The sequence below is a fragment of the Bufo gargarizans genome, chromosome 3 (assembly GCF_014858855.1).
Source record: "Bufo gargarizans isolate SCDJY-AF-19 chromosome 3, ASM1485885v1, whole genome shotgun sequence".
Lineage (NCBI taxonomy): Eukaryota > Metazoa > Chordata > Amphibia > Anura > Bufonidae > Bufo > Bufo gargarizans.
In genome coordinates, this window is record NC_058082.1 from 194,874,013 (window position 1) to 194,887,087 (window position 13,075).

At 43.0% G+C, this 13,075-nt stretch overlaps 1 protein-coding gene across 3 annotated transcripts in view; it reads right to left on the reverse strand.

Moving 5' to 3' along the window:
* Window positions 1-2,415: 2,415 nt before the first annotated feature.
* Window positions 2,416-13,075, reverse strand: part of LOC122933408 (PCI domain-containing protein 2) — a 37,516-nt gene continuing 26,856 nt past the window's right edge. For all 3 annotated transcript variants that reach the window (XM_044288388.1, XM_044288386.1, XM_044288387.1), the window contains exons 13-15: window positions 7,700-7,825; window positions 5,708-5,831; window positions 2,416-2,718 (exon numbers count right to left, since the gene is read on the reverse strand). In XM_044288388.1, coding sequence (XP_044144323.1) covers window positions 2,629-2,718; window positions 5,708-5,831; window positions 7,700-7,825 — 340 coding nt within the window. In that variant the 3' untranslated portion in view covers window positions 2,416-2,628. The remainder of the gene's footprint in view (window positions 2,719-5,707; window positions 5,832-7,699; window positions 7,826-13,075) is intronic.

A 13,075-nucleotide genomic window follows, 5' to 3' on the forward strand; every position in this document is an offset into this window, starting at 1 on the left:
AAGAAAAATCAGACATCATAAAGTACATGACAATCTCTTTCTAAAAGAGCTAGATCCATCAAGAGATCTCCCCAGTATTTCTGTACTTTTTGCTGTTCTGTCCCAGTAACAGCTTCTAACAGCTGAAGTGAGCATGTGCATCCACCTCGGCAATGAGACAGGTGGATTAACAGACAAAGAAAAGAGCAAACAGCAGGTGGCGCTATACAGATACATTTTATTAAATAACTCAGTGGCTTTACTAAATTCTTAATTACATGCAATAACAAAAGTATTCAGATCCAGGTGCTGGTGTGAAAACTGTTGAATATGTTCATGGGACAGTCCTTTTAAGGCTACTTTCACACTAGCGTTCGATCGGATCCGTTCTGAACGGATCCGATTATAATAATGCAGACGGAGGCTCAGTTCAGAACGGATCCGTCTGCATTATATTGGCATATAAAAGCTAAGTGTGAAAATAGCCTCGGACGGATCCGTCCAGACTTTCAATGTAAAGTCAATGGGGGACGGATCCGCTTGAAGATTGAGCCATATTGTGGCATCTTCAAACGGATCCGTCCCCATTGACTTACATTGTAAGTCTGGACGGATCCGCACGCCTCCGCACGGCCAGACGGACACCCGAACGCTGCAAGCAGCGTTCAGCTGTCCGCCTGTCCGTGCGGAGGCGAGCGGAGCGGAGGCTGAACGCCGCCAGACTGATGCAGTCTGAGCGGATCCGCATCCATTCAGACTGCATCAGGGCTGGACGGAAGCGTTCGGGTCCGCTCGTGAGCCCCTTCAAACGGAGCTCACGAGCGGACAGCCGAACGCTAGTGTGAAAGTAGCCTAAGTTGTGTATTTCTTCATAGAAGACCATTTTATATAACAAAACATTTCAATTCATGTTTATTACAGAGAAATGACATGTAAACAAGAGGGTTGGGGAAGAAAAGGCCATGAGGAATTTAAATAAATGCCATTTTCTAACAAAACTGAATGAACGGTCATTTTTGAAGGGGTTGTCCAGGCATATTCTCCTGCCCAATCTAACATTGGGTGTGGTGAGACACAATTGAATTCTGGCTGAGACTGCTGGCCTGCAACCATCCCACGCAAGTAACTCATGCTAACTAATGGGTCCCGTGCTTGATACTCGCCCAAGGTGCAGTTGTGTCTCTGCATGGCCATGTCAGATCAGACAGAAAATAATGTCTGGACAATCCCTGGACAACAACACTCCTGTAGGAATCAGAGGGCACCAGCGAAGGCTAGCATGCTGGATGTTCTGATTTATTTTGTTAGTAGGCCAACATGGGTTAATGGCCAAGATGCCAGGCAGCTCCTTAGATCTAATCCAGCATTGACTATTTTATCACTGAAAAATAATCCTTTCAAGATCCATGCTATTTTAAGAGAACTTACAAAAATTTGAAATAGTTTTCTTTTGATGGTGATGTTTTGGGGTTGTGCCAAGTATGAAACTTAGTTATCCCCTATCCTGTGGATTGGGAATAACTAACTTATCAGTGGGGGTCCAACCCATGGGAACCCCACTGATCCCAAGCATAGGGGTCCCATGTTCCTACCATGATGTGGAGGCAGGCCGAGCATGTCTTGACTCACCATTCATTCTCTACAGGACTCCCATAAATAGCCGAGGACTGTACTCGCTAATCTTTGGCAGTCCCATAGAGACTAGCATGTGCTGTGCCGCCCCATCAGGACGGGAACATGAGCCCCTCGTTCTCAGGATGGGTTGGGGTCCCCCATAGATCAGTTCAGACCTTTCATACTTAGAACAACCCCTTTAATAAGATGGCTCTAGAAAACATCCGTTTTATAAAATGCACATTACTGACTGTCAAGACTGCGAATGTATTCACGTGTAGTTAGCTTTTTCTACTGTAGCCCTGTTCTCACCATATTAGGCGATGGCATACCAGAACTTGGCAATCTCAAGACAATGGGGCCATCTTGCAGTTCCTGTACAGCTCCAGATCACTAGTAGTGTTGTGCAGAGAAGTTAAATCGCAATGGGGTTGTCCCATTATAACTTATCCTCTATATACAGTATAAAGAATGTGTCTGATCGGCATAGGTCTAACTGCAAGGGCCCCCGCCGATCACGCATGCATGCTGGAGATAGCCGAGTACAAGTGATTGACTATCTCAGGCAGTACCATAGAGCTGCTGACACGCATGCTTGTCTGCCGCTCCATTCAAACTGGAAAACATGGGCCCCCGTTGGCAGGGGTTGGAACCCTGCTGATCAGACACTTATACCCTATCCAAAGGATAGCGCTAAGTTGTAATGGGACGACCCTTTAAGGGCCACCTTGTTTTACATAGTTCTGCGGCCCCCATTTTTCTACAGATTGTTGGGGGTCTCAATGGTGAGAAAAGAATCTCAAGACAGTAATACAAAAAAAACTGCTTTATTGGACACTATACACTTGGAGCAAAACTCATGAACAACAGAAAGTTACTTGTACAAATTCATGATATTAAAATCTGTAATTTGCTAAAAAAATTGCTAAAAAAAAAAAAAAAATGAAGAAAAAAAAACAACAAAAAAAAACAAGAGAAATCAGCGCCCGAGTCATGTGTACTGCTGACCATTCACCATCTTCCGTGTGACTGCTGTTAACTGATTGTTGACAGCGGAGGAAAAGGATTTTGCCTGCTGACCACAAGCTTTTGATGCTGATGAGAGATGTAGCCTTTAATGTGCCCCTAGAAGATAATAGCACAGGTCACATACTGAAAAATTATGTGTGAGGAAAAGCTAACTATTTCCAATTACCTGTCAATGCTAAATGAAAAAGATTGTCTCACTTCAGCAATGGCATTTATCATGTAGAGAAGGTTAATACAAGGCACTTACTAATGTATTGTTATTACCCATATTGCCTCGTTTGCTGGCTGGACTCATTTTTCCATCACATTATACACTGCTTGTTTCCATGGTTACGATCACCCTGCAGCCTATCAGTGGTGCTCGTGCTTGCACACTATAGGAAAAAGCAGCGGCTACCTTGTATCTGCGCTGCAGTAGTCGTTGTAGCCCCTAGAAAAATGAATCAAGCCAGCAAAGGAAGAAACATGGACAATCACAATACATTAGTAAGTGCCTTGTATAAAAGGGGTTGTCCACGTTTTGCCTCATTCAGACTTCGGTGTTTTGGTCAGTGATTTCCATCAGTGAGTTTGGGACAAAACCAGGAGTGGGTCTAAACACAGAACAGGAGCAGATCATTCCCTTATACCTCATGTCTGTGGAGGCTCCAATCCTGGTTTTGGCTCACAATTACTGATGGAAATCACTGACCAAAACACGGATGTGTGAATGAGGCTTTATTAAAAAATAAAATAAAAAGCACTGTAAATCTGATGATCTGCAACATATACATAAGTTAAGACCATTGTTTTAGGCACCGGCCTGTCCCATTCTTTGCGCCACAATTTGTGCCAGAAATACCCCTAATATAGGCGTATTTCTGGTTAGTAAATGACCCCAATTATATTTCCTCATTTCCCTAGTTCTGCTCTGGCCCTTTGTTGACATGCAGTTACAAAGGCTGTGGGGCATGTAATGCCAATCTCTGAGGTGTTCCTCATGAATATTTGTGGGAAAGACTGCCTCTGCCCCCCCTGCTCTGCAAAAGGAGTGAATAAAATTGATGCCTTGCCTGTAGTTTGACTACTGGGGTACTCATGTATGTGTGGGACTACAAGTCCCAGCTGTACAGTACAATGACATTGGATCTTCCCCCTACCTCTTCTTGTCCAATGCTCTGCACACCTCCTCATAGCCAGAAGAAGAGTGGGGTGAGGAGGGAGGATCCTGTGCATAGCATTTGTCTCTTAAAGGGAATCTGTAACCTAGTTTTAACCTATAGAGCTGCAGACATGCACGGATAGATCTCCGCTAACATGTCCGCAATATGCCTGAACCATAGCTCTATGTGGTTTTCTTTACAGTGCCGTAATCTTGCGATGCGTGAGCTAGCGCATGCACAGTGCCGGCAAAGTGTTCGTTCCCTTTGCTGGAATCAGCCTCAGTGAACAAACTGCGCATGTGCTAACTCGTGTATCACGAGATAACGGCACTGTAACTTTGTGAGCAAGGAGGAGATTCCTGGATGCAGGCAGTACTGGGCTCCTTCTCAGGGGGCGTGGCTGGGCTCCAGAACAGTTAGTGCAGCCCCTTGGGCACCTTACTTGGCTAATTTACATATCTATAAAATCATTTTTTAAACGAAATAAAACCACACAGAGCTATGGGACAGGTATATTGCGGACATGCTAGCGGAGATCTATCCATGCATGTCCGCAGCTCTATAGGGTAAAACTAGGTGACAGATTCTTTTTAAGTGTCTGGAGAAGAGGAAACCCTACAGTTGCTCCAGCCCTGAGTCTGTGCTGCTGATGATAGAAGGGGTTAAACTTTGCTGAAGAATCGAGTGGGAAGGGAGACGTAGGGCAGACATCTCAGCCAGCAGATGGGGCAGTGCAGGGGACGTGGCTTGTTGTTCCAACCAGCACAGCCTTTACAATGAGGTTCCGTACACAGAGACAGACCTGCTCGGGCATGGAACGTCATCAGAGCAGGGAAAGAAGCAAGGAAGTAAGTGAAGTGTAAACCCCTTACATTTGTTTAGTTAGAAACATACAAAGAACAAAAAAATTACTTGGACAACCCCTTTAACTTTGTCTAAATGATTAAATGCCATTTGCTGAAGTGAGACAACCCCTTTAAGATTGTGCAGTAATCTAAAACAGAGTTACATGGTGTATTCACACTGCAACATAGGGCATGGAGATCAGGGTTGCCAGCTATGACTATGTCCAGGTAAGCAGGTCTTTACAGCCTCGTACAGAAGAGTTCTACAGATTCCATGCCTGCATCCTTTCTTGCATCAACTCCTATCTGGAAAATATATTAGCATTGCCGCACTGTGTAACTCCTGTTTAGATCAGACTGCACATCACAGTAAAAATACAGATGGTACTCTTTTTTGGGAAAAGTTAATTTTGATCTAAAAAAAAAAGGAGATCAGTGCAGGCAGTTGACTAGTGCACCTTAAAGGGCTTCTTCGGGCTTTTAATATTGATGACCGATCCTCAGACATCTGGCACCCTTGCCGTCTCCCTTCTCTCTTCCTGCTCACCGCTGCTGTCTATGGCAAAGCCGCAGCAAACAGGAAGAGAGAAGGCAGACGGCACGTGCGCGCCGTCTCCTAATACAGCTGATTGGCGGGGCTGCCGGGTGTCAGACTCCTGCCGAATTGAAATTGATGATCTATCCTGAGGACAGGTCATCAATATTAAAATCCTGGAGAACCCCCTTTAAAAGTCAGCGCGCCCCTGTGATCAGTGGATTGCAATATAACAGCTATGTGTTGCCACATACCATTCTATTACACTGCACTCAATGAAATGGCAGGGCAACTGTGTAATACACTGTTCTGCTGAGTCCCCCAGAGTGAGAGCCTTTCTACGGTCCCCCTCTATGATATCCATGGGAATACCCATTTAGGATGAGGAGGAATTTCAAACAAATTATTTTTATTGGCCTGAAATCCCTTTTCTCACCGTAAACATGCAACCTGTGAGAGAAGACGGTATAAACATGTTCAAAAAGTGATTTACTGCAAGTAATCAAACTTTCCTTTGAAAACTAAGTACATGGTATATAAGGAAATATAAATTATTAGTTTACCATGTAGATCAGATTAGATAGGATGCAATTCACTTCATCAATATCCACATCTTCCACTTGCATAAATCGCAGAGCAACCAGAAATGCATCCAGAGAAAGTTGATGTGTCCGGAGTAACAAATATCTGCAGAAGAGATAACAAATAAAAGATACAAGAAAAACAAAACCCAGGTAAGACACTAACATACTCTGAGGCAGGGATCAGCAACCTCCGGCACTGAAACTACAACTCCCAGAATTCACTTTTCACTTCTACGGGAGTTACAAGAACAGCAACAAGTGTGCATGCTGGGAGTTGTAGTTTTACAGCAGCTGGAGTGCCATAGTTTGCTGATCCATGCTGTAAGGGCTCTTTTACACGAGCGTGGCCCTTGCGGGAGTCATGCTCCTTGTGAGAGAGGGTTTGTGCAGTCTGGAATACAGAAGTGCACGGGATCATCAGAGATTGATAATGCTGTGCATTTACTTTTTTATTGTAGATTTTTAATATGTGCCTGCAGTAAATCTTGTTGGCGCACAACTCATGGGACACAATTACATTTTTAACCCATTAGTGACATAATTAATTTTAGCCTTAAGGACCAGTAATATTTTCCCCTTTGTGATCTAGCAGTCATAAAATAACATTTTTTCTTCGAAATTCTTTTTCTTTTCATTTTGCAGGATCAGTTGTAGGTTTTTTAGAAACCATTTTCGGGTATTTATAGTGTAGTAAATAAATTATATTTTTTTTAGGGGGAGAGATAAAAAACAGCAATTTTACCATTATTTTGTGGAATTTATTTATGGCGTTCACTGTGTGGAAAAAATAACATGACTTTATTACGTGGGTCAGTACAATGATGATAATGCCACATTTCTATATATATTTTTTTTTTTACTATTTTTCCTTTCCTCCTGCAGGCTGTCAGCTCTGCAACTGCTCCCCATCCTCCTCCAGACTGACAGGGAGGGGGTGACTGCTTTAGCTGCTCATCTCTTAGGTTTGGTACCAGCTGTCAGCTTTGATGTGGGCTTTGTATTGTTTGAAAGTTGGCATTCCAAGCTTTCAAACAATTTCAGAATGACAGTAATATCTTCACTTCATGGGAAGATATCGCTGTTTAGAAATCGGAATGCAGCTGAAAGTAAAAGCAGGTTTTACCACAATTATTCCTGACTCGATTTCTAACAGTGATATCTCCTGTTTATCCTGGGCTAATGCTGTCATTTTGGTCTTGTATAAAAGCCTGGAATGCCAGAACATATAGGTACTTTTCCCACAGCCCGAGCTGAGCTTGGGCAAAACAGTTAGGTGGTTAAAGGGGTTTTCCAAGACTTAAATATCCTGGGACCCCCACTGATCAACTGTTTAAAAAGGCAGCAACGCTCACAGTAGTGCCGCGGCATTAGCACAGCTTTCCCTTAGTTAAGTTCATCATTCACATGGCCTAGGCGCAGCTCAGACCCACAGAAATAAATGGGGCAGAGCTGAGATAACGAGCACAGCCACTATACAGTGTCAGACGCTGTGCTTGGTGAGCACAGATAAGGCCACTGCGCTCATAGGAGTGTTGGTGACTATCTTAAAACGTCTGATTGGCAGGGGTCCCGGGTGTTAGACCCCCTTCGATCAGATACCGATAATGTTTTTAGAGGATACTTCATCAGTATTTAAGTCTTGGAAAACCCCTTTAAATAAAACTAAGTTTTTATACCTAGTTTGATATGTTGAAAGAGATGAGTATACACTTTTACCTGCAGGAAAAAGCAATATATTTGTGTTCTTTTATCAACAGTGTTGAAGATAATAGTCTCCAAACTCATGTTCCTGTTTTCTAATAATGCAAGATTTAAACATAAAACCAAACACTGGTAATTAAAAAAATAAGCAAATGATGGCTTATGGGACAAAAAGTACAACTCAAGCTCTGAAGCTAAGGAGGCGAGGTTCATGATACTGCACAGACTTCCACAATGACACAGATTTCAGTGCTGGCAGAGTGAACTTACACTTTCTTAAAAAGATTCCTGTGTGTGATTATCTTCAGTTTCTCCAGGATCAGGAAGATGCCACAACGGATGAAAAAAGTTTCATGTTTGGTTAAAGCCTCATTTAACAGTAAAAGATTGCCTTCACTGAAAACACAAATATAACATTCAAATAAGGATTCTTGTGACTTAACTCACATAATATAAACTGCTGCCTGGTAAGAAGTATACAAGCCAAAGCAAATCAGCATATTTCTGAGAAATCAGGTACCCTACTGGTAATACTACAGGTATTATCTACATTGGTAATATCACATGTACATACACTGCATTCAGAAAGTCTTTTTTTCACATTTTATGTTGCGGCATTGTCTTAAAATAAAGAAAATCCCCCCCCCCCCCCATCAGTCTGCACTCAATACTAAATGAGAAATTAAAATCAGAATTTAATTTTTTTTTTTATTATAATTTATTGAAAAGAAAAAAATAATTTCACATGGACATAAGTATTTAGACCCTTTGCTAGGACACTTGAAATTTTGAAATTTAGCTCTGGAGGCCTCCTATCGCTCCCAGCTGTGGTGTCAGGTCCACGCTGATCTGATGTTGATGACCTATCCTGAGCATAGGTTATCAATAAGAAAAACCCAGAGAACCCCTTTAAAGGGCTTCTGTCAGCCCACTAAACCGTTTTTGTTCTTTTTGGTTTACTAATAATCCCTATAGTGCGAGCTCCTCATACATAAGTTAAATAATCATTTTGGTTCAGTAGAATTTTATAAAAAGCTATTTTTAAAATATGTAAATTACCTTGCTTACCAGCAAGTAGGGCGGCTACTTGCTAGTAGCAGCCGCATCCTCCAATCCTAATGACGCCCCCTCCACATTGTGATTGACAGGGCCAGGGAACGGAATCGTTCTCTGCTGGCCCTGTTTGCAATCGGCCACGGCGCAGGCGCATTGAGGATGGAGCGCCGAGCGAGCGGCCGCCTCTCAGTGCGCCTGCGCACATTGAAGATAGGTACGGTCGCGGCGCAGGCGCCGGATTTTGAATGCAAACAGGCAGGGCCAGCAGAGAACGATTCCGTTCCCTGGCCCTGTCAATCACAATGCGGAGGGGGCGTCATTAGGATCGGAGGATGCGGCTGCTACCAGCAAGTAGCCGGCCTACTTGCTGGTAGCAAGGTAATTTACATATTATAAAAATAGCTTTTTATAAAATTCTACTGAACCAAAATGATTATTTAACTTATGTATAGGGAGCTCGCAGTATAGGGATTATTAGTAAACAAAAAAAAACAAAAAAAAAAAAAACGGTTCAGTGGGCTGACAGAAGCCCTTTAACCACTTCAGCCCCGCTAGGTGAAACCCCCTTCATGACCAGAGCACTTTTTACACTTCGGCACTACACTCCTTTCACCGTTTATCGCTCGGTCATGCAACTTACCACCCAAATGAATTTTACCTCCTTTTCTTCTCACTAATGGAGCTTTCATTTGGTGGTATTTTATTGCTGCTGACATTTTTACTTTTTTTGTTATTAATCAAAATGTAACGATTTTTTTGCAAAAAAATGACATTTTTCACTTTCAGCTGTAAAATTTTGCAAAAAAAACGACATCCATATATAAATTTTTCGCCAAATTTATTGTTCTACATGTCTTTGATAAAAAAAAAATGTTTGGGCAAAAAAAAATGGTTTGGGTAAAAGTTATAGCATTTACAAACTATGGTACAAAAATGTGAATTTCCGCTTTTTGAAACAGCTCTGACTTTCTGAGCACCTGTCATGTTTCCTGAGGTTCTACAATGCCCAAACAGTAGAAAAAACCCACAAATGACCCCATTTCGGAAAGTAGACACCCTAAGGTATTCGCTGATGGGCATAGTGAGTTCATAGAACTTTTTATTTTTTGTCACAAGTTAGCGGAAAATGATGATGATTTTTTTATTTTATTTTTTTCTTACAAAGTCTCATATTCCACTAACTTGCGACAAAAAATAAAAAATTCTAGGAACTCGCCATGCCCCTCACGGAATACCTTGGGGTGTCTTCTTTCCAAAATGGGGTCACTTGTGGCGTAGTTATACTGCCCTGGCAATTTAGGGGCCCAAATGTGTGAGAAGAACCTTGCAATCAAAATGTGTAAAAAATGACCGGTGAAATCCAAAAGGTGCACTTTGGAATATGTGCCCCTTTGCCCACCTAGGCTGCAAAAAAGTGTCACACATCTGGTATCGCCGTACTCAGGAGAAGTTGGGGAATGTGTTTTGGGGTGTCATTTTACATATACCCATGCTGGGTGAGAAAAATATCTTGGTCAAATGCCAACTTTGTATAAAAAAAATGGGAAAAGTTGTCTTTTGCCAAGATATTTCTCTCATCCAGCATGGTTATATGTAAAATGGCACCCCAAAACACATTCCCCAACTTCTCCTGAGTACGGCGATACCAGATGTGTCACACTTTTTTGCTGCCAAGGTGGGCAAAGGGGCACATATTCCAAAGTGCACCTTTCAGATTTTGCAGGCCATTTTTTACACATTTTGATTGCAAGGTACTTCTCACACATTTGGGCCCCTAAATTGCCAGGGCAGTATAACTACGCCACAAGTGACCCCATTTTGGAAAGAAGACACCCCAAGGTATTCCGTGAGGGGCATGGCGAGTTCCTAGAATTTTTTATTTTTTGTCACAAGTTAGCGGAAAATGATGATTTATTTTTTTTCTCTTTTTTCCTTACAAAGTCTCATATTCCACTAACTTGCGACAAAAAATAAAAAATTCTAGGAACTCGCCATGCCCCTCACGGAATACCTTGGGGTGTCTTCTTTCCAAAATGGGGTCACTTGTGGCGTAGTTATACTGCCCTGGCAATTTAGGGGCCCAAATGTGTGAGAAGTACTTTGCAATCAAAATCTGTAAAAAAATGACCGGTGAAATCCGAAAGGTGCACTTTGGAATATGTGCCCCTTTTCCCACCTTGGCATCAAAAAAGTGTCACACATCTGGTATCGCCGTACTCAGGAGAAGTTGGGGAATGTGTTTTGGGGTGTCATTTTACATATACCCATGCTGGGTGAGAGAAATATCTTGGCAAAAGACAACTTTTCCCATTTTTTTATACAAAGTTGGCATTTGACCAAGATATTTTTCTCACCCAGCATGGGTATATGTAAAATGACACCCCAAAACACATTCCCCAACTTCTCCTGAGTACGGCGATACCAGATGTGTCACACTTTTTTGCTGCCAAGGTGGGCAAAGGGGCACATATTCCAAAGTGCACCTTTCGGATTTTGCAGGGCATTTTTTACACATTTTGATTGCAAAGTTCTTCTCACACATTTGGGTCCCTAAATTGCCAGGGCAGTATAACTACGCCACAAGTGACCCCATTTTGGAAAGAAGACACCCCAAGGTATTCCGTGAGGGGCACGGCGAGTTCCTAGAATTTTTTATTTTTTGTCGCAAGTTAGTGGAATATGAGACTTTGTAAGGAAAAAAGAAAAAAAAAGAAAAATCATCATTTTCCGCTAACTTGTGACAAAAAATAAAAAAATTCTAGGAACTCGCCGTGCCCCTCACGGAATACCTTGGGGTGTCTTCTTTCCAAAATGGGGTCACTTGTGGCGTAGTTATACTGCCCTGGCAATTTAGGGGCCCAAATGTGTAAGAAGTACCTTGCAATCAAAATGTGTAAAAAATGGCCTGCGAAATCCGAAAGGTGCACTTTGGAATATGTGCCCCTTTGCCCACCTTGGCTGCAATAAAGTGTCACACATCTGGTATCGCCGTACTCAGGAGAAGTTGGGCAATGTGTTTTGGGGTGTCATTTTACATATACCCATGCTGGATGAGAGAAATATCTTGGCAAAAGACAACTTTTCCCATTTTTTTATACAAAGTTGGCATTTGACCAAGATATTTTTCTCACCCAGCATGGGTATATGTAAAATGACACCCCAAAACACATTGCCCAACTTCTCCTGAGTACGGCGATACCACATGTGTGACACTTTTTTGCAGCCTAGATGCGCAAAGGGGCCCAAATTCCTTTTAGGAGGGCATTTTTAGACATTTGGATCCCAGACTTCTTCTCACACTTTCGGGCCCCTAAAAAGCCAGGGCAGTATAAATACCCCACATGTGACCCCACTTTGGAAAGAAGACACCCCAAGGTATTCAATGAGGGGCATGGCGAGTTCCTAGAATTTTTTTTTTTTTTGCATAAGTTAGCGGATATTGCTAACTTAGGACAAAAATTTCAATCTTTCATGGGCTCAATATGCCCCTCACGGAATACCTTGGGGTGTCTTCTTTCCGAAATGGGGTCACATGTGGGGTATTTATACTGCCCTGGCTTTTTAGGGGCCCTAAAGCGTGAGAAGAAGTCTGGAATATAAATGTCTAAAAATGTTTACGCATTTGGATTCCGTGAGGGGTATGGCGAGTCCATGTGAGATTTTATTTTTTGACACAAGTTAGTGGAATATGAGACTTAGTAAGAAAAAACAAAAACAAACAAAAAATTTCCGCTAAATTGTGCCAAAAAAAATGTCTGAATGGAGCCTTACCAGGGGGGGGGGGGGGTGATCAATGACAGGGGGGTGATCAATGACAGGGGGGTGATCAATGACAGGGGGGTGATCAATGACAGGGGGGTGATCACCCATATAGACTCCCTGATCACCCCCCTGTCACTGAACACCCCCCCTGTAAGGCTCCATTCAGACATCCGCATGATTTTTTACGGATCCATGGATACATGTATCGGATCCACAGAACGCATGCGGACGTCTGAATGGAGCCTTACAGGGGGGTTATCAATGACAGGGGTGATCAGGGTAATCAGGGTGATCACCCCCCTGTCACTGATCACCCCCCCTGTAAGGCTCCATTCAGACATCCGCATGATTTTTTACGGATCCATGGATACATGGATCGGATCCACAAAACGCATGCGGACGTCTGAATGGAGCCTTACAGGGGGGTTATCAATGACAGGGGGGTGATCAGGGAGTGTATATGGGTGATCACCCGCCTGTCATTGATCACCCCCTGTAAGGCTCCATTCAGACGTCCGCATGTGTTTTGCGGATCCGATCCATGTATCCATGGATCCGTAAAAATCATGCGGACGTCTGAATGGAGCCTTACAGGGGAGTGATCAATGACAGGGGGGTGATCAATGACAGGGGGTGATCAGGGAGTGTATATGGGTGATCACCCGCCTGTCATTGATCACCCCCCTGTCAGGCTCCATTCAGACGTCTGTATGCTTTTTGCGGATCCGATCCATGTATCCGTGGATCCGTAAAAATCATACGGACGTCTGAACGGAGCCTGACAGGGGGGTGATCAATGACAGGGGGGTGATCAGGGAGTTTATATGG